This window comes from Papio anubis, chromosome 19, assembly GCF_008728515.1.
Source record: "Papio anubis isolate 15944 chromosome 19, Panubis1.0, whole genome shotgun sequence".
Lineage (NCBI taxonomy): Eukaryota > Metazoa > Chordata > Mammalia > Primates > Cercopithecidae > Papio > Papio anubis.
In genome coordinates, this window is record NC_044994.1 from 50,998,276 (window position 1) to 51,020,292 (window position 22,017).

Sequence of the window (22,017 nt, forward strand, 5' to 3'; positions counted from 1 at the left end):
CTCTGCCTAGAGTCACCACTCATGCACATAAGCCTATTCTTGGGGCGTGTTTCTTTGGATTAGATTGTTTCTTCCCACGTCCAGGTTTGTTTTGGCTCTTCCTCTCCAGGTATGGCGGTGTCTCAGCCTTGTGACTGGGCAAAGCATCCCAGGTGGCTGCTGTCCCCTCCACCTGCTTGTGGGCATTGAGGGCAGAGCCTTTCTTTTGGGACTCAGCTTGACCGAGTGTGGGAGTCTATCTTGATCTTTTCTCCTTTTCATGGCCAGGATCAGAGCTAGGCACGCAGACGCCAGTGGAGCCTGCTTTCTCAAGGCAGCTCTCCTCCTGCTACGTGAACGAATCATCCAGGCTTCTGTTCAGGGTCTCAGGAATTTGGCTTCCATGTCAGGGACGCCTGACCCATGACACTCATCCTTAAGTCTCATCGTTCCTTCTTCCAAGGGTGGAAAGATGCAAGGCTGGCTGGCAGCCGCTCTGAGGGGTGCCCTTCATGGCTGTCCATATTAATCTTATTTTGGTCCAATGCTTACTGCCAGGGAAGAAATCTGCTAATGGTACTTTTCTTTGTTGTATTTCAATCTGGCAACAGGAAACTGGCTTTTTAGGGGAGACTACAAAGGGCAAAGTATTGGTTCTGGTGCCCTCTGGTGGTTGAACTGCAATCTCGTTGCCTGCCCCAGGAACTCCCCCACTGGCTGGAGAGAAGCATGAGTTTGCAGGTCGGCTCCACTGCCTGGGTGGCTTTAGATCGGTCTGGAGTTGGTTAGGTTACGTTTCCAAATCTCCAGTTATAAAATTAGGCATTTTTTCCTTGTATAATTTCCAATCAGAAATTTGTTCAATGGTCCAGTTAGTATCTTGGTCTGTCTAGAAAATGGATTACTGGATGTCAAGACAGTCTTACTTGCCATACTTTGTAACCTGAAATTTTTGTACCCAACATTTGCCAAAAGATTGAGGTGGCTGAGGTACAGGGGATGTGCTTCCAGACGTATTTATATCTCTGGCTCCCAAGAGAAATACGACATACTCCTGTTGTAAGGAACATACAACGAAGTAAAGTTGAATTAAAATGAGTAAGTCATGACAATTCTCTATTTTATTTGATGAGATTAAGACTAATTACGCCTGAAATAGGACCATAACCTTTGACTTCATTGAACAAGAGAGCAGAACAGGTTGCATGACTGGGGTGTCAGCAGCCAAATATGTGGTCCTGATTGAGACATATGGGAATATTTTTTTTAATGACACACAGAGCACTGCTTCTTATGATGGTGCTATTCCTCCAGCTGAGCCATGCCAGGTACCAGCCCCCACATAGAACTTGCGACTGTCCCTTTGCATCATGAATGAACTAAGCTCACGCACAGTTGCTTGCTAAGAATCAAGAGAACTTCCTCAATCAACCCTTATTCTTCCATCTTCTCTCCTGCTCTCTGCAGTCTGTGATGCTCGCCTTCCTTTCTTCCCCTGGCTCATTTGCCTCCCACCTGGACTTTCCTGTCTGCAAAGTGCCATTGAACTTGAGCCCTTTCCAAGTCTGTTCTCATGATTTAGCTCCCTTTTGCAGCTTTGACATTCACTGGAGAACTTTTTCAATTGTGCCTCGGCCTCCCAGCATTCAGGATCTGCCCTTCACTTTGGGGTGCTGACTTCAAGCAGGAAAGACTTCTTGACTCCTGCCTGTAAGCAGGCTGCCCCATGCCCCATGCCTCCTCACCTGTGAAGTGAGGAGGTCGGACTTGATCACTGGTTTCCACTCCAGAGGGGTTCCCAGGAGGTCTCTCAACCACCCCTTATGCTCTGTTTGGAGAAGTTTTCCCTTTTCATCAGTTTTTCAAACTGTGATTCTAAGATATATTTATTTTGGGGAAAAAAAAAACTGTGGCTTAAAAGGTAAAGCTTAAAGAAAAGTTTTTTAAAAAACAAAGGAAAAGAAGATCTAATATCCTTGCCAAAGCTCTCAAACACTTCAGAATCTCCTCCTCTCCCAGCTCCTGCTCCCTGGCCTCTCCTTGGGTGGGAAGGCAATAAGTAAGTAATACTTTATAGAGAGCATCTGTACTGGGCTCCAGCCATCAGCGCTTCTAATGGGTCTTGGGCAGCTATCCCAGGCCAGATAAGTCATATTAAAGCTGAGAACAAAACCAAAGGATTGGATTTCTTTTTCAATCAGGAGAAAAAAATATATACCATTTGAAGCTCCCAGTTGGTCTGGGTTCCTGGAAGCTGTTGACTTGCTTTTAAAAGATGTCTTAAATAATCACGACCATCTTCATTTTTGAAACTTCTTGGGCAGGTTTCTTTGTTTTGGTAGAGAGCTGTTCTAAATAACAGCATGAAATTTGCCTACTCTAGTGTCAGGCTAAGACATGAGGAGGGAAGGGAAACTAATATTTATCTAGCTCACTTCCAGTTTCAGGGGCTAGGTGTAGATTAACTGGTGGAATACCCAGGGCAAGCCGGAGTGTGCCGATGCTGTACATCACTGCCTTTGAGAACTTAGTCACATGCCCACAGTCACACAGCTGGTATGACGAGAAGCCAGGATTCAAACTAGGGCTGGCTGATGCTTGCATCTGTAAGGTTCTGCAGAGCACATGGAGCCTGGAAAGGAAGTCTCCATTTGGAAAATCCTTCTGGGGTCCAGAAGCCTCCATAAATAGGGCAGCATATAATTTATCTTCTAAATGGGTACACTTGTTCAGGATAAATGCTAAAGTGTATGGGATGTGAGGACCTCAGGCATAAAATGGTACCATCATGGGGAAACTGGGATAGACGTTCATCCCCCTCATCAGGTAGGCTAGGCACATTCCTACGATGCCGAGAAGCAAGGCTACTTACTATCAGGAGAAACAGAAGCAGCAGCATCACAGTATGAACTGGGTCTCGCTCTAAATCCCTCGCTCCTTCCTCCCCACTTCATCATAACCCCTCCTGACGCGCTCTCTTCACAAGCCCAAGGACACGCCCAATTCCCTGAAGTGTATGCCAGCCAGGTCTCCGGTGAGCATGGGGGAGAAGCCTGGAGACAATTCCCACATAAAACTTCATCATCACTGAGCCACCGCAGGGAAAAGGTCCAAACCGCATCCTGGTTCTAAAACCCAACTGGAAACTTTGTGCAATCAGCAAGAACTTCATGAATCAGACTTACTGACCTGGAGGTTAAAAGAAAGAGCGATCCCCTTCCTACTTTTTCAGATCCCTCTACTTCTCTCTGTCCTTTAATGAAGCTGAAAATTAGCATATTTGTTGGATCGTGGCTGACACTGATGGTCTGAAGTAACCAGAAGGCTCCCATGGATAAGTTGTTCTCAGCCTTGGGAAAGTAAGCTGGATTCATCCCACCACTTTATTCTCTGTGTTTCTGATGCTTTGACATCTTGGGCCTTACTGGCCCTGGAGAGACTCTACTCCTCTCAGGGCTGCATATTCCTAGAGATAGTAAATGATCACCTTCCAGAGAGCCTTTCATATATATGCAAACCAACCAATCCAGAACCACACTCCTAATACCTCCTCTGTGGACTCTCATACTGGGGCCACTATCCACCTGCCCTAATCACCCCAGTGCGGGTACCAGACACTAGGGCCAGCCCTATGTCCCAGAGACTGCTGGAAAATGTCAAATTAGCCAATCCCAGACCTGTTTATCCTCCCTCACCTATTCCTTCCTGAATAAACCATAATATTTTTGCCTGTGTTTTCCCCTCACTTCCTCTACCTCCCAACTGGCCCTGGTGCTTCCCAGTATGGCCCCTGGTGGTGTGGTGCCCCCTCTTGGGAGCTGTGAGTAATAAACTAGCTTTTCAATGGCAACTGTCTCCTGATCTGTTGACCTTACAATACCTCATACTAATAAAACCTTGAAATGGAAGCCATCCCTTCCAAAAGTCATGAGCACTCTTTTCCTCCCCCTTACAGACGGTCTCAGTACATAGGAAGAGCAGGAGCGGGCAAAGGCGACGGCGGTTCCAACACGGAATTGCATCTTCATCAAGAACCACAAATGGCTGGCTTTCTCCTCAGTGGCAGTCAGGTAAAGAAGTGGGAAGGGGCAGCTTGTTAAAAAGACGCCCCAGTAAAATGTGATCATAGCATCATCATCTGTGTGTGCCTCACACTAAGCAAAGCACCACTCTATATTAGAAAAATAAAGCCATCATCAAAAACAGGTAACTAATCACAGCTCTGCCAGAGACGTTGCCTCCTATGATTATCATCATGGGGGTCTGTGAGCTGCCTAAAGTCCTTTTTGGGAAAAAATTAATTTGAAATATACAAATTGAATTCACTGCATTCAATTGCAAAGACATATTTTTCAAAGAAGCTTTTAATAGTGAAGATATTAAATGTAAAAGAATGGAATATTCCAGTTAAAAGGCATCCAAATAATGCCAGCATTTTCTCCCCATGGTACTCCTATTGGTTATTAATCTTGAAATGTGTCTGCAAGAGTTCTCATTTGTTTCAAAGTTAAGAAACAAACGTGCTCCCCTGTGACAACAAAGTCCATAAATACTTTATACAAGTGAGAGAAATGAATTCATCCCTAGAACATTTGTCATCTGCAGTTAGGTCAAGAAATTCACTTTGCCCACCTCAGCCTGACAGTGTCTGCCTGGAAGGTGTCCTTAGCCCAGTGTTAAATGATGCACACTCTATTTTTTCCTACTCACCCTTTAGCCAGCGTTGCTATGCCAACGTCAGTTAGCTTCATTCCTACACCTACAGGAAGAGAAAACAAAGATGGGAGTTTATGTTACTCAGGGTCCCTCAGAAAGAATGACAACTCCTCCTCCTTCCCCTTCCTGCACAAACACCTGAGGCCTCTTTCAAATACGCATCCAGCTTTAGGCAGGGACCATGGGGAAGGCAGCATTAGCGGGACTCAAGTCTCATGTGAGCAGACAACCCAAGCCATCTCAGCTCCAGAAATGAAGTCCTCTGCCTGCCTGGCCCACCCACCCCATGACAAGGAGGGAGCTGGCCACTCTGAAAAAATCTGAGGCCCAGTGCTTGCCCCGTAAGCTCTCTCCCCAGAAGTACTCTGACTTCGGCTTAGGTCTGGCTCCCCATTCTTCAATGAAAGTGGAAACCCTTACATGGTGGAAAGAAGAGTAGGCATGGCCTGGGATGGTCAATGCCAATAGCAAGAGGGTTTGACATGGTTTGGCCATGTCCCCACCCAAATCTCATCTTGAATGTAGCTCCGACAATTCCTAAGTGTGGTGAGAGGGACCCGGTGGGAGATAAATGAGTCATGGGGTGGTTTCTCCCATACTGTTCTCATGGTAGTGAATAAGTCTCAGGAGATCTGATGATTTCATAAGGGGCTTCCTCTTTTCCCTTGGCTCTCATTGTGTCTCTGGCCTGCCGCAGTGTAAGACGTGCTTTCCGCCTTCCACCATGATCGTGAGGCCTCCCCAGCCACGTGGAACTATCAGTCCATTAACCTCTTTTTCTTTATAAATTACCCAGTCTTGGGTATGTCTTTATCAGCAGTGTGAAAATGAACTAACACAGGGCTCAAGGGGCATGTGTTTAGTTGAAAGTCAAACTTCAGATGCGTGATTTCTCATTTCCATAAAGATCGTTTTTCAATCCAGGACTGAAAGTTTTCTGGGTGGTCAGTGTCAGGCCCCGGGAAACAATCTTGAATTCTATGTAGACGCTGAACCAATGGCCTGGGGAAGCAGACATTTGGAACATGTGGTCCTTGGGCTCATCCTAAATGCTACCCGCTAAACCATGGTGGGGGTAGGTGGGGGATACCAAAACCAAAACAATAGAACAGCTACCTGAGCTTCCCACTCTGGTTCAGCAAAGAGCAACAGGCACCCATCGCAAGCATATGGAAGCCTTTTCTCATCTGCCTTTCCAGCAGGAGGGGTAGGGAGGGTAGCTCGGCAGCCAGGGAGGCAAAGGGAATAGACCATCCCACTGTTTTCCACCGTGAGGAACGACAAGAGCTGCCATCCCCTTCTGTAGTGGAGAGCGCCACCCTCTCTCACTCTACCCGCAGTCTCAGCCTGCATCCTGAACCTCTCCCAGGTCTAGTGGAAAGTAAAGCACTTCCCTGATGCCCAGAGTATGGATTCCCTCTTGGGCTTTCCAGAATCTCCATGCCCTGACCATGTACCAATTCCACTCCTGTCTCCCTAGGGTGAGGCTATGGGCACTTGCTCCAATGCAGTGGACCTCTGCCAGGACCTTACCCATGCAATCTAGTGATGACATTTTATCCCAGGGTCCACAGTGCCACCCCACCAGTGCGTCTGCACCTGCTAGATGCCTGGGTCCTGCGTCCCGTGCTCTTGTCCCTGCGTCTTGGGCCCCATGGGCCAGGCTGTGAGCACTGGCATTCCCCACCTCCAGCAAGTGACTTGCCCATGGAGGGCCCTGGCAGCCTACAAACCAGTTTGGGCTGTGGAAAGGAAAGAAACTCAGCATCCCGCTAAAGCCAACCATGAGGATCAGATCTGCTGGCCACCTACTCCATGGTTCTGCACCCATGTGGAGTGCTGCTTCTGAGGCCCAGGAAAAGACAGCTAAAGAGTTAATGCTCTGATTCAGCGGTATCCGCTGGGAGCATGGCAAAAACACAGGACACGTTGGGATTCAGGCTGGTTAGTCAGACAGAAGCCATGAGGCCTGCTTTTCTGCAGTGCACCTGTGAGCTACATTAGACACGGCACTTTGGGAGAACCAGTGACCATTTTTAAAGTCTCTTTTGCAGTTGGTCACTAATTCATCTCATTCTTTCAAAGCTGCTAATAACTCAAACATATGTAGAAATGGTTCACATAGCTTCTATTACAGGGACTATGCTTTGAAAAAAAAAACCCCACCAAATTGCAAAAGCTCTCACTGGACATCTTATTTCATGGAAAATTGTATTTTAAAATTACAGTTCTAAGCCACATGGAAATCCAATTTGAAAAAGTCATTTGGCAAAAGGTCTTTGAACTTGGAGAATTGCTTTCCCTTGTTTCCCACAATTACCAGCTGTCACTTACAGTTTAGAAAGACACAATATAATTTTTAAAAGAAAACTTCCCTCTCTCAGTTTAATAATTTGCCTGCAATTCTGTCAAGGTTATTAAGAACCTCTAGAGGTTAAAGTTAAATCCTAGTGTGCAGCTATCAAGCTGAGTTGGAGATAACAGTAATCTACAGGTTGTTTCTAATAGAAGAAAGGAAATGAACAGCATTAGAAGTTCATTCTCCAGAATTCGAGGTCTTGAGTGTTTTGGGTGACAGCTTGTTAGAAAACCTGGTAGTCTCACCAGTATGCAGGTCTCAGGTCCAAATCACAGGCTCATCTTTTACCCCGCAAACCTGGCACAATCTTCTAAACAAGCAAATACAGCCAGGAGGAGTTAACTTTTAGAAGTCCAAAAAGGTGGTGATAGAATTTGAGTTTAATTCTAATTCCAATGTCTCTGTAAAATTATAAAAAGTGGAGTTGCCTTAGAGAATAGATGTGCTGTCTCATGCCACAATGACAATGACAGTAAAAATATTTTTTGTCCGTCAATAGAGAGTAAATAAACACCATTACTTAACACCACACCACCATGTGAAACCACGCACATCATTTACAGAGAGATGTGATATTCCATTACTGTTGTTTACTAGTACCTGGAAGTGAAACTAACTGTGCACGAAGCCCTGGGTGCTGCTTTTCAACGGAAGAGCTATATTTAATACAAAATTAATTCCCAAGGAGAAAAGATGGGGGACAGCAGCAATTGCACAGGCAGAGTCTAAATAGAACAAACAGCTGTCTGTTAAGACCATATATTTTGTGTGTGTGTGTGTGTGTGTGTGGCAGCAGTCTCTTCAAAGAGCGAAGTCTGACTTAAATTTGCAGATTGGCTTCATCTGCAAGGCAGTAATGTTGCATTTCCCAGCTGGCCTGCAAGGAGTCCTTCCAAGGGCTTAGGAGGAAGAACAGTACACACACCAGAGCCTTCTTACATCAGGAGAGACTTGGAAAGGTCTGGAAGTAAATATCTTGCAAATTTGCTAAATTGTTATTTGTGGAAAGAACTTGGAATTCAGAGTCAGAAAATGCGGGTTGGAGTCTTGGACCCCTCTACTTACTAGCTGAGTGACAGCAGACAATTAAATCACGGTCTCCAGGCCTCAGTTTTCTCATCTGTAAAATGGGGATCACAATATCTTCTCTGCAGGGTTATTTTGAAGATTAAGTAAAAATAGTAGAAAAAAATGAATGGATACAAAAACTGATGAAATCCAAGTAAAGTTTTTAGTGTAGTTGATTATATTCTGCCAGTGTCCATCTCTTGGTTTTGATAATATACTATACTTATGTGAGATGTCACCATTAGCTGAAGCTGGGTGAAGCGTACATGTGAACCACTCCATATATTTTTGCAAATTCTTGCTAGTCTATAATTATTTCAAACTAAAGGCTGGGGCACAGTGGCTCATACCTGTAATCCTAGCACTTTGGGAGGCCGAGGCAGGAAGATCACCTGAGTCCAGGAGTTCAAGACCAGCCTGAGCAACAAAGTGAAACCCCATCTCCACACACACATACACACACACACACACGAAAGAATTAGCCAGGTGTGATGGCACACTCCTGTGGTCCCAGTTACATGGCAGGATGAGGCAGGAGGATCACTTGAGTCCAGGAGATTGAGGCTGCAGTGAGCTGTGTTTGTACCACTGCACTCCAGCCTGGGTGACAGAGTGACACCCTGTCTCAAACAAATTTTTAAAAAATGAGTTAAAAAAATAGGAACCATTTATTATGTGGCAATGCTGCAATTAGTGGTTTACTATCTCATTTAATTCTCAAAACAACCCTGTGGGAGGTTACTGAAGCAGGGAGAAAGGTAATTTGCTCACAGGCTACTAGGTTGGAAGTGGCAGTGCAGGGAACAGAACCCCAAGGTGGTCTTGCTCTTCAACACCATGTAATAGCTAGAGCTTGAGATCCTCCTCTGGGACAATGTTTGACATTTGGTAGATAGACAATAATACAGTTCAGATTTTCTTAATAGCAAACGGAAATAGGGAAACTCTTGCGGCAGAAGCTGCTGGTGCCTTACCTATTGCCCTCACCCTAACCACTTCTGTGCACCTGACTCCACTTCTCAGTGCCACACCAGCATTTCTCTGCCTAAGAATCTTCTCTGATCATGTTTTTTATCCAGCTTAGCTTGCCCGTGTAGGCAGGCGACAGGTGCAGGGGAAGTAATGCCCCCAACCGGAGCAGCCGCCAGCTGGTGATCCTGGTAGCTGGTGCATACACACCCCGGCTCCCTCACTGAGAAGTGTGCTCTGCAGGGCTCCCCGCAGATATCAGCTCCAGCACCCATGGGAGTCACTGGCTAATAATAACATACTCCACCAGCCTCCTTTCCTTCCCCAGTTGCACTTCCCTACTCCTCTATTGGCGTTTCCTGGGATCCCCTCTCAAATAAGCCATTTGCACATGAGTACCTGTCTCAGGTCTGTCTTAGGGGAAGCCTAATGATGACATCTCCATTCCACAGAAGAAATGGTATTCCTAAACAGTTGTGTATATATTGAAAACATGCTATATATTCAGCAAAGGAGCTTAAAATCTAAAGCATTCTAAAGATTCTTTTGTCTATTGAGAATGGAATACTACATTTTAATTTATCTTATGGTAGATCTGGATTTGGGTATATATTGCTGAGTCTAGGCCTATTGAGGATATAACAGTAAAGCCACTCTCTGGTTACCTGTTGTAATGGGAAGGCATTATTGGCATGAATTATTAAAATGAAATGAACTCTAGGCACAGTGGCTCATGCCTGTAATCCCAACACTTTTGGAGGCCAGTGTGGGAGGATCGCTAGAGCCCAGTAGTTTGAGACCAGCTGGGAAACTGTCAGGACCCTGTCTCTGCAAAAAAAAAATTTTTAATTAGCCAAGTGTGGTGGAATGCATGTGCAGTCTCAGCTACTCTAGAGGCTGAGGCAGGAAGAATACTTGAGCCCAGGAGTTCAAAGCTGCAGTAAGCTATGATCGTGCCACTGTACTCTAGCCTCGGTGACAGTGAGACCCTGTCCCCCGCCCCAAAATTTTTTTAAATAAAAATAAAATGAAATGGCCATCCGGATGGTCATTTCAGGCTCTGTTATCGAATCTCATTGCTGATGAGGCATCAGTAACACCTTCTGCAGGCAAAAGTGTTTAAAGGTACTCAGCAGGCCTATCCTTCCTCTCCTTCCCCTCCCTCTCCACCCACAGGAATGTCTCTGGCCCACGGCATCCCTGGAGCCCAGGCTAAGCTGCTCTCCTCACCCTGCATGTCCGTCACCAGGAGGCAGCCACTTGTTTTCTGGTACACCCAGTGCTGGAAGGTGCAACACTTCTGACCAGCTTCTGATTCTCTTCTCAAGAAGTTTATTTCTTTCCCATCCCTGATGGAATACTTCACAAATTCTCCAATCAGCTCCTCCTCCACTGTAGCATACGGGATATTGTTCTCAGGCCGATGGATAAGAAAAATAGGAATGATCCTGGCAGGGAAGAGAACACAGGTGCACATCGAGGTCTCCACTGGGAAGAGAGGCTCCTGCGGCATTCTTCCTTCGCCTGGGGCAGCAGGGAGTGTAGAATTTGTCCCCAACTCTGCTAGGTTTAGACTCCAAATCCATCCAATGACTTTTTAATGGGTAAGATCTGTTTCTGTGTTTTATTTGTTGTTATAAATTCCTCCTTGGGAGGGGGGTTAATTGCTCATGTAGAAATGAATGTCTTCATTGTAGTCATATCTTAATGACCCATCAATCAATGACTGTAATCTATCTATCAATTCATCCATTCATCTACTCATGCACCCATCCATTTGTCCATCCATTCATCCTTCATTCTACTCACCCTCCTCTTCCCCTCCCTCCATCCGTTCCTTCATTCCATCTATCCTTCCTTCCTTTCATCCATCCAATCCATCCATCCATCCATCCATCCACCCACCCACCCACTGATCCTTCTTTCCTCTCATTCAGTCAACCAATATTTAATCAGTGGCCTGTATGTGTCAGACGCTCTTCCAGATGCTATTCCTCAAAACAGCAGTAAAGAAAACAGAGGCTGTGTTCTCGGGGCTCTCACCTTTAAATGAAGGAGACTGACAATAATCAAGTAAATGCATGGTGCTAAGTGCTAAGTGGGAAAACCCAGCAGTGAAGAGGAGACAGGGGCACGCAGTGGAGTGGGGCAGCTATCTTATGTAGGGATGTCAGAGCAGCCCTTGTTCATGGATAAAGAACAGTTGAGCAGAGGCCTATAGGAAGTGAGGGGAGCCATGAGGACATCGACGGTAGAACATTCCAGGTTGAAGGCACCCCGAGGAGAAATGCTCAGGGCAGGGGCACTCCTGGTGTGCGGCAGGAGTGCAGGGAGCCAGGGAGATTGGCAGAAGTTGGGGGAGGCAGAGGGGATAGGAAATCAGGCCTTGGGGGACCTCGGAGGCCATTTGGAAAACTTTTCCCTTTGTACTGAGTTGGATGAGAAGCCACTGGAGGATTTGGGGCAAGGGAGGGACACGACAAGATTTCTGCATGACAAAGATCACTGCTTCTCTGTGGAGAATAGGCCAGGGGTGGGGCAGGGAGACTGGGGCCAGGTAATGATGTCCAGGGAGCTGGAGAGGTGATCAGATATGGGATGGAGTTTCCAGCATTATCCATTTGCTGTCACATCATCCTACATGATGATTTCCTACCTGTCCCTCTCTCTTAAAAGCACCTACACTTCCTCCCCCAACCGCACTCTCATCTTCCTGTTTCAGTGTGAAAACTGAAGGTTTGGGAGAACCTCTAAGTGCTGCCATGAGCACATCCATATTCTCACCTCCCGGTCTGTGCCCACGCACGGCGCCCTCTTCCTACACGATGCGCCATCCCTGCTCCATCCTGAACCATCTCCTCTACAGGTGCCCTGGTCCCCACCCCTCTCAAATCCTCCAGGTATTGCTCCAGCAGTTTTCCCTCTTTCTCATCCATCAATATTCCCTCTACAGAATCATTTCCAAAAGCCTAGCAGCACTCTGTGATAACTACACAGCATGGTGACCCCACAGCCCACCCCAACTACTGACTCACATTTGACATCGAAACTCACATCCGCTGTAGACTCGCTGTCTCCAGTCCCTCCCCTCCCATTCTCTCTTGAACATCTGAAAGAGGCTTTCCCTCAAAAGAAGCCTCTGTCAAGGACAGCATGACCATCATGCTGCTAAGTCCAGTGCTCTCTTCTCGGCACCTACCCCTTTTGCTCTCAGCAGCTCTGGGCACAGTGGATCTCTCACTTCTTTCTGATACGCCTTTCCCTGACTTCCTCATGGCTTTTCTCTGCTTCACTGGCTACCTCTTCTCTGTCTCCTTTGCGAGTTCCTCATCCTCTCGTCAATCTTTAGACTCTAGAAGGCCCTGGAACAACTCTTTTCTCACAATCCCTAGCGACTTCCTTGCTTTAAATACCATTCAGATGCCGATGATTTCCACATTTATGTCCCCAGTCCAGCCCTGTCCCCGAGTTCCCTGCCCACCATCTCCACGTGATGTCTCATGGGCATCTCAAATTTAACATGGCATTGGGCACACATGGCCATAAAGATGGCAACAATAGACACCGGGGATTCCAAAAGAGGGGAGGGAGGGTGGAGGGTAAGGTTGAAAAACTACCTATTGGATGCCATGTTCACTATTTGGGTGATGGGTTTAGTTAAAGCCCAAACCTCAGCATCACACAATACAGCCACGTTAACATGCCTGCACATAGACCCCATGAATCTAAAAAAAAAAAAGGAAAAATAAAGAAAAATAAAAGGCACCCACAATAAAAACATTTAAATGATATTTTAAAAATTACCATGGCAGAAACTGAAGAGCTCATTTGCCCCCACTCCCCACATCTGCCTCTTCTCAGTGACTGGCAGCTTGTGAAAATGGAAACAATCAATTCGTTCAATAAACATCTACGGAATAGCTGTGTCAGAATCCCAAAGACTCACCAGGAGGGCAGAGGTGACTAAGACACAGTCCCTACCTTCCAGGGGCAGCCGTAGGGGAAGGTGCATGGAGAAGCAAAGCCCAGCACATAGTAAATGTTCCTGGTTCAAAATAAGTGTTTGGCAAAATATGAATGAATGAATGAATGAATGCTTATATATGTATGTATAATATTTCTATATGTTTCTCAATTTCAGCACTATTAACATCTGGGCAGATAGTTCTCCGTGGGGGTGGCAGGAGGCCGTCCTGTGCGAGCAGCCTGTTTAGCAACCTCCCTGGCTTCTACTTGCCAGATGCCAGTAGTCCTTCCCGGATCCTGACCATCAGAAGTGTCTCCACAACCACCACTTTCCCCTGGGGGTTATGAACCACTGACAGAGAATCTGATCTTACAAATTTGTAAGTAGCCAAAGAAGCGATCGCCTAGTTTAACGTTGATAACGCAGATACCACTTTCAAGGGCCTAAAATAGAAACACTGATGGCGGGCCACAGAGGCAAGAGGAAAATGTGAGATGCTGACTTTTGATGCTCATTAATTTTTTTTAAGTACAAAACGTTTGTCAAATGAGTAAATGAACAAATATACCGTGTCTAATGTAGGCCCCTAACTATATGTTTAACGAATCAGAAAATCAACTTTTGGGAGGGACCAAGTGACCAGAGAGAAATGGTGACAGGGCAGCTATAACAAAGACCTATGCATGCAAAGATGTGACCAGCTGCCCTGGGGTGGGGATGGAGCAAAACCCCACAAAGAGCCCTTAAATGAAAATGCCTTCAAAATGGCATGGGCTTTGAATCAGGATCTTTAAACGTAATTGTGTAGAATAATCCCATCTAACATAGTGGCCACACACAACGTCAGGAAAAGTTGTGGGGGCAGCAGAGATGGGTGAGCTCCTCTGCTGCCCATGTGGTTCCTTTCTCCCTTGAACGGCGCTAGTGAAGACCTGGTCACTTCTCTCTCAGAGGGAACGTGGGCCTCTAGACCCCGTCTCCCAGTGGAATGAACATGTAAGTCTTGCCCCTCACAATAGGAAGGAAAGCTCGAGCTGGGACCTCCGGTTCTGTGATTGCCACTCAGGAAACCACCTTTGCAAAGACTATAACCGTGAGAAAATTATGACAGTGAAAATGATCTAACTGATTCCATTTTCCCTTTAATCTTCAAGCTGCCCTTGTTCATTCCTGGGCAGAGGCCAAAGTAACTTTGGGAGGAATTTAGTTTATAGTTTAGCAAACAAAGATGGTAACAGCCCCTCTCCAAACCAAACCGCCTCCTTGCTTGGGGACCAGACCACCTTTGTAAAACCAACAACCTAGCCACAAGATTAGAAATTATGGCTCAGGTGTCATGTAGCCAGAGGCCACAATATTCCTAACCTCCCCAGTTCCTCCCATAAATAACATTACTAGTGTAAATCCTAAGACTGGTGTTTGAGGTATTTTTTAGACCCTGTATTCTGGTGGATCAGCTGGCACCACCCAGATTGGTCAACTGGCTCATCTGGTCTTGTGGCCTTCACCCAGGAATGGACTCAATGCAAGAGGACAACTTAGTATCCCTGATTCCATCCCTGACCCAACTCCAATCCCTGTTTCCTAGCCTCCGGAATTCCAAACTCTCAAAAAAACAAACAAACCAACCCTAGCCTCCAAATTTCCAGGGAGTTTGATTTGAGTAGTAATAAAACTCCAGTCTCCCATTTAGCCAGTTCTGTCAGAGGCATGTGAACCAGACCAACTCCATCTTGAATAGGGGCTGGGTAAAATAAGGCTGAAACCTACTGGGCTGCATTCCCAGATAGTTAAGGCATTCTCAGTCATAGGATGAGATAGGAGATTGGCACAGGATACAGGTCATAAAGACCTTCCTGATAAAACAAGCTGCAGTAAAGAAGCCGGCTAAATCTCACCCAAACCAAGATGGATATGAGAATGACTTCTGGCCTTCCTCACTGCCACACTCCCACCAGCGCCATGACAGTTTACAAATGCCATGGCAATGTCAGGAAGTTGCCCTATATGGCCTAAAAAGGGGAGGCATGAATAATCCACCCCTTGTTTAGCATATCATCAAGAAATAACCATAAAAATGGGCAACCAGCAGCGCTTGGGGCTACTCTGTCTACGGAATAGCCATTCTTTTATTCTTCTACTTTCTTGATAAACAGGCTTTCAATATACTCTGTGGACTTGCCCTGTATTATTTCTTGCATGAGATCCAAGAATCCTCTCTTGGAGTCTGGATTGGGACCCCTTTCCGGTAACAGTTCTATGTATAATAAACTCTTTTTTGCGATCTCCCCGTCTTGATAAGTCAGCTCTGTCTGGGCAGTGGGCAAGGTGAACCCATTCAGCGGTTACACGCACACACCAGCTGGGGCACAGGTCCCGCCCTGCCCACTTGCTCTTGCCTCCGTGCGAGCTGGGAGCGTTCTCCCAGAGCAATGCCCTGCGCTTCTCCACCCAGGCTGTGCCTTCTCCCAGGAAGTAAGCTGAAGGCTCCACGTGGTTATTAACTTGAGCCAAAGGTGGTTGGAAAAACATTACTTTTTATTAAAACAAATATAGTCATAGAGGAAGGAGGACACAACACTCAATAGAATTTAAAAGCTATAAAATATTACATTTCAAAGAAATTACACCTGCGGGCCAGCTGCTTGGACGAAGCCTCCAGACCCTTTGACAGGCACACAGGTATCCTCCTCTGCCATTTAGGAGCATTTCCTGGAAACTGAGAATCCCCCTCACTTCACGAAGAGGACACAGAGGCTTGCTCACCAGCAGAATCTGAGCCAGAACCGTGTCCTTCTGGAACCCCAGCCCTGGACACAAGGCAGTAAGCCCCTCTAATAGCAGCGTACCCTGATTACTGTCGTGCCAGAGTCATTTGAGGCATTCTTTCTAATTTTAAGATAGAACCTCTTTGTGTCTTGTTAAAGAAATTTCAAATTTCAGCCAGATGGGAGTGGGCACATTAGGGCAGTGGACCTTCCCCACAGCCCTGAAATCAGTGCAGCTGCCAAGCCAGCCTCTGTCGTGCTTTGTCACTTCTGCAAGATCCAGGGCACCCTGGTTCCCTCCTGAGGACCGACCCCCTGTGGCTACTGACCCTTCTGCCAACAGAAGGGTTCATGGTTTGCTTGGGCTCTTATTAATTCTGCATCCCTGGTTGGGGGGGGGGGAAAAAACCAGAAACAAGGGCTGGGCATTATTCAGGGTCTTAATTAGGCCTGGCCTCTGCCCAGCAGGATGCCATTTGCATAGACAATGTGACTCCATTGATATTCATGAATTCAAAAACAGAAGCTGCCCAAATGAGGAGTGTTTTCTCTCCAAGATCTCACATGCTCCATTAAAATAGGCTTCTCCAGGCCCGCTTCATTGCCTGGAAATAAACATGGGGGTGGCCCCCGGGGAGGTCGGTCTAGGGGGCTGTGGTAATGAGGCGGGGAGGACTCAGCCTCTCTCTAGGCATTACTGAAGCTTTCCAGAGAAGGCTGGTAATATACAGAGTCAGCTCTGTGTGCGTGTGTTGTGTGTATGTGTTGTGCGTGTGGTTTGTGGTTGTGTATGTGTGTGATATATGTATGTATGTGTGGTATGTGTGTGCTGTGTGTATGTGTATGTGGTATGTGTGTGGTATGTTTGTGTGGTGTGTATGTGTGTGTGTATTGTATGTGTGTGAGGTGTGTGTGTTATGTGGTGTGTGTGGTTTGTGTTGTGTGTGTCTTGTGTGTGTGTGTGTATGTGTGTGGTGTGGTGAGTGGGGGTGTGTTTGGTGTGGTGTGTGTATGGGGTGTGTGTATGTGTGTGTGTGTGTATGTGTGCATATCTGGTGTGAGTGTGAAGTGTGGTATGTTGTATGTGTGGTGTGTGGGGGGTGTGTAATACATATGTGTGTGTTGTATGTGTGTGGTGTGTGTGTGGTGTGTGTTTTGTATGTGTGGTGTGTGTGTGTTGTACGTGTGGTCTGTTTGTATGTGGTGTGTGTTGTGTTCATGTGGGGGGATGTGTGTGGTGTGTTTGTGCATATGGTGAGTGTTGTGTGTTTGTGTGTGTGGTGTGTGTGGTGTGTGTGTGTTGTATGTGTGGTGTATGTGTGTTGTATGTGTGGTCTGTTTGTATGTGGTGTGTGTTGTGTTTGTGTGGGGGGTGTGTGGTGTGTGGTTTGTGTGTGGTGTGTTTGTGTGTATGGTGAGTGTTGTGTGTTTGTGTGTGGTGTGTGTGGTATGTGTGTTGTATGTGTGGTGTGTGTGTTTGTATGTAATGTGTGTGGTGTGTATGTGTGTGTGTGGTGTGGGGGGTGTGGCGTGTGGGGGGATGTGTTTGCAGTGTGTTTGTGTTGTGGTGGGTGTGTTTGTGTGTATGGTGAGTGTTGTTTGTGTGGTGTGTGTGTGTGTTTGTGTGTATGGTGAGTGTTGTTTGTGTGTGGGGGGTGTTTGCAGTGTGTTTGTGTTGTGGTGGGTGTGTTTGTGTGTATGGTAAGTGTTTGTTTGTGTGGTGTGTGTGGTGTTTGTGTGTATGGTGAGTGTTGTTTGTGTGTGTGTGTGTGTGGGGGGGTGTGTTTTCTGGCTGTAGAGTCCTCCGATTTAGGTTCCATAAACCTGGAGTCTGGCCCAGAGGCCCTTCTGAGGCCCCTTACTCCTCCCATGTGCCATCAGCATTCATGTGGTCACAAATCTCCCCTTGTAAGGAATGGAAAAATGGTTTAGATAGAAAAATGTCCTAACCTATCTTTAAGGCAGTGGCCTACTTACCATGATGCTAATGCAGCAAATGAATCAGCCTCCTGATCCTTCACTTGCATGAGCCCTTTCCCAGTCCCTAGATCAATCCTGATATTTATAATTTTGTGTTCTTTTCTTTAAAAAGGGCCCACATTTGCCAGGCACGGTGGCTCATGCCTATAACACCAGCACTCTGGGAGGCCGAGGCAGGAAGATCACTTGAGGCCAGGAGTTGTAGGTGGCCAGCCTGGGCAATATACAAAGACCCTGTCTCTACAAGAAAAATGCTTTTAATTAGCCAGGTGTGGTGGTGGGCACCTGTAGTCCCAGCTACTTGGGAGGCTAGATCGCTTGAGCCCGGGGGGTCACGGGGCTGCAGTGAGCCGTGATTGCACCACTGCCCTCCAGCCTGGACAACAGAGGGAGACCCTGTCTCTTACAAAATATAAAAAAGAAAGAAAGGAAAGAAAGAAGCCCAAATTGCATAAGAGTCAAGCCACACAAAACTTGGGTCTGTCCCTGTTGGAGGACACTGTGGTTCTGTGTGTGGTAGGGTTGACTTGTGGGTTAAATCTTTTCTTTTTTGAAGAAAACTTAAGAGGACGGAGACTGGGAAAAGCGGGGCTTGGGGGAAAAAGGAGCCAGTTTCCATATCGTGAAAGCTTAACTCAGTCCAGATGGCTGTCTGCGTAATTAACAGAAAAGCAATTGTAAGTGTGTACTGAAGTGTGTTAAGCATTTCTTGAGAAAGAGCAGAAAGTGTTATGCTTTACCCATGGTCTTTCAAATGTACCACCTAAGGGAAACGATTTTTCCCGTTTTGTGAGTTAACAGGGGCAATGCAGACAAGAATTTCTTCCTTCTTCCTTCTCCCAGTTTTTACTGATAGGTAAAAAGTTCCAACATGCACTAGCTAAGCCCTTTTTCTGTCCATTTAAGCGTGCAGATACGATCTCAGCCAGACAAACAGTGCCGCAAACGCAAGCTCCAGGCTCCCCAAAATTTGCTTGGGCCAGTAAATATTTAGGCAAAGAGTAGATAAAAGTGGGTGTGATTTGTCTCTGGAGGATTCCAGGAAGTGGGTACTATGTTACTATGTTTCAGATCACCCAATCCACTCTTCCGTAATACATTGCCATATTTTATTTTCATCATGGGACTAATTGCCCTGTGATATATCTTGTCCTGTTGTATTCGTTTACTGTTTAGACAATGTAATAGCTATGAGAGGTAGATATCCTTTCTTTTCTATTTAACATGGTAGATTCATGTATTGGATGGATTAATCCATACACCCATCCATCCATTCATTTATTTAAAGAATATTTATCTTCTTAAATACTAAATATAATATTATTATATTATATAATATTAAATATCCTACCCAGCAAGGGGTAGGATAGCAGCCATGTGAGCCCTCATGGAGCTTACAGACTGAGAGACCAGCTGAAACACTTGCCCTGCTGTTCCTTCTCACTCTCTCATCCCTCCAAGTCCCCAGTGAGTCAGGAGTGTGACACAAGGTAGGGTAAATACACTTACTCAGGCACTTCTCCAAAGCCTTCCAGAGGCTGTGCTTCAGCAGCGTAGATCTTGGCATAATACCTGGCAGTATTTTGAACATAGCATTCCTATATCACCAAAATACATAGAGAGCCCCAGTGACTACAGGAAATTCAGACAGCATCGCCCAGTAAGACTATTCAGGAGATTTCCCAGTAAGGTAAAGCCAATGAATCGACTAGCCCATCCCCTGGTTAACTGAAGTAGTCAATAATGAACAGCACAAGATTTCTGCCTTAGGAAAAGCTAAGTGGATTCTGCTTCCTACGCTGTGGGGCTTTTCTGAGCGAGAATCCAGATGCTGGGAGATTTTCCAAGACTGTGTCATATTTGAGATAGAGGGAATACTCAGAGAGAAAAGAAAAAAGAGGGGTGGATTGGGAGGAGAAAGGAATACAATGGACAGAATCCTATATTCAGAGAGCAGAGCTGCCTTCAGAAGCACAGAGTCCCACGTGACATTGCTGTGGGATCACGATGCTTAGTGCTTGGCTGTACCTGAGAGATTCATCTGAGTTTAACCTATGGATTTTAATATTTTAAATGGTTTTAATTTTTTTTTTTTTTTTTTTTTTTTTTTTGACGGAGTCTCACTCTGTCGCCCAGGCTGGAGTACAGTGGCTGGATCTCAGCTCACTGCAAGCTCCGCCTCCCGGGTTCACGCCATTCTCCTACCTCAGCCTCTTGAGTAGCTGGGACTACAGGCGCCCGCCACTTCGCCCGGGTAGTTTTTTGTATTTTTTAGTAGAGACGGGTTTTCACCGTGTTAGCCAGCATGGTCTCGATCTCCTAACCTCGTGATCCGCCCGTCTCGGCCTCCCAAAGTGCTGGGATTACAGGCTTGAGCCACCGCGCCCGGCCTAAATGGTTTTAATTGTTTAAAATGTTTATGGTAAACATTTTAAAGGGGCACATAGCTTGTGAAAGACCCAACTTTCACAATTTCACAGTGAAATGTGTGGACCAGGTGTGGTGGTGGCTCATGCCTGTAACCCCAGCACTTCGGGAGGCAGAGGCAGGAGGATCACTTGGAGCCCTCCAGGAGGTCAAGACCAGCCTGGGCAACACAGGGAGACCCTGTGTCTGAAAAAACTAAATAAATAAAAATTAGCTGGGCATGATGGCATGCGCCCGTAGTCCTAGCTACTTAGGAGGCTGAGGCAGGAGGGTTGCTTAAGGCCAGGAGGTCAAGGCTGCTGTGGAGCCATGATCATGCCACTGCACTCCAGCCTGGGGGACAGAGTGAGACCCTGTCTCAAAACGCAAAAAACAAAGAGGGAGTGAAATATATGGACCAAATATGTGGAAAGGAGGAGGAAGGATGGAGAGAAGCTAAGGCTCTCCTGCCCTCTCCTCTCGCCTCGAGTTCTATGATTCGATAACACAGAGAAATGAGAACTCAGCTAGGGCCTTGTGTCTGTCTCTCTTCCTGTTTTACACGCTAACATTAAACCAAACTCAGGAAGGCAGAAAACAAGACCAATGCTGACTCTCCTGGATATACCCCACGCCTCTCCCTCTCCACAAACAAACCCAAACAAAACACTCCAGCAACTAGTGCTGATGTTACCTGTTCCCGGGGACCCAGGCATCTAGTGTAGCTTAGAACCCCCACTTTCTATATCATCCTAGGTCCAGGTAGATTCAACCCCCCAGGGATCTCATAGGGCTTCTTAGAAACAAAATCAGTTACATCTCAGGTTAGAACTGGTGAGGTGTCTCTAGGCATTGGCTGAGTCCCCAGTAGCTGGCATAAGGCCAAGAAATTACTCCTGAGAACTGAGAAGTGATCTCCAGCACTTAGATTGAATTGAAACCCCCAAAGAGGAAAAACACCCTTTTGAAGACACTCCCATCAATCCTGAGTCTGATTTTCATCTCGTCTTATCACGGGTGGCTATCACACCAGAAGCGACAGCCTCTAGGCAGATGGACCCACCTGGGCAGCGAGCTTGTAGTTCCTTTGGATGAGCTCATCATTATTTCTGGTCCCATAGGCAACGGCATTGTGCACCTTAAGCACACAGGCATGGCCAGGTTTGAAGACGGGTGTGAGGCCGTGCATCACTGTGCTGCGGAAGGCTTTGCGGTGAACCCCTTCTCCGAAGTGCAGCTCCTCCGTGGCGATCTGACCACGCAGGCGGCCCCCAAAGTAGCTGTCATGGAGGAAGTCTTCTTTGAAGATGAGTTGGCTGAATTCAATCTCTTCGCATCCTGAAACACAGCGCAGCTTTGGTTGGAAAGAATACCTCCCAGTCCTGCTCCTTAGCTAATTCCACATGGGGAGGGTCCCCACACAAGGACAATGACAAGGCTGACCTGCAGAACCAAGAGGGGGCAGCCACACTTACCCTTCAAAAGAGGCATAGCTAAAAGAAGAGATGAGTGGGTTGGTGAGGAGGAGACAGGTCATTGAATGAGAATGTGGGAACATCAGTGAGAGATGGGTTGGAGCAAAACTGGAAAGATCAGGAAAAGAATTCTAGACAGACCTGGAAAATATAAGTGGAACCAAGCAAAGTAATAAAAGGCAAGTTGCAAAGATGGGTAAGTGTAGAGGAGGGAAGAAAGACCAATGATAAGATCTGATAGTATCGGATCCACCTTTTTTTCATTATTGCCCCCCCAACCCCGGAATCTTTGCTGGAACTTGTTTTAATTGCCTGCCATGAAAGCTTAAT

General features: G+C 46.4%; 1 protein-coding gene across 6 annotated transcripts in view; it reads right to left on the reverse strand.

Moving 5' to 3' along the window:
- Nucleotides 1-22,017, reverse strand: part of ALPK2 (alpha kinase 2) — a 146,799-nt gene that overhangs the window by 12,418 nt on the left and 112,364 nt on the right. For 3 of the 6 annotated variants that reach the window (XM_003914418.5, XM_017951792.3, XM_017951793.3), the window contains exons 9-12: nt 21,276-21,550; nt 19,316-19,404; nt 10,322-10,539; nt 4,690-4,738 (exon numbers count right to left, since the gene is read on the reverse strand). In XM_003914418.5, coding sequence (XP_003914467.3) covers nt 4,690-4,738; nt 10,322-10,539; nt 19,316-19,404; nt 21,276-21,550 — 631 coding nt within the window. The remainder of the gene's footprint in view (nt 1-4,689; nt 4,739-10,321; nt 10,540-19,315; nt 19,405-21,275; nt 21,551-22,017) is intronic. The other 3 variants (XM_017951794.3, XM_017951795.3, XM_017951796.3) reach the window with 1 other exon arrangement.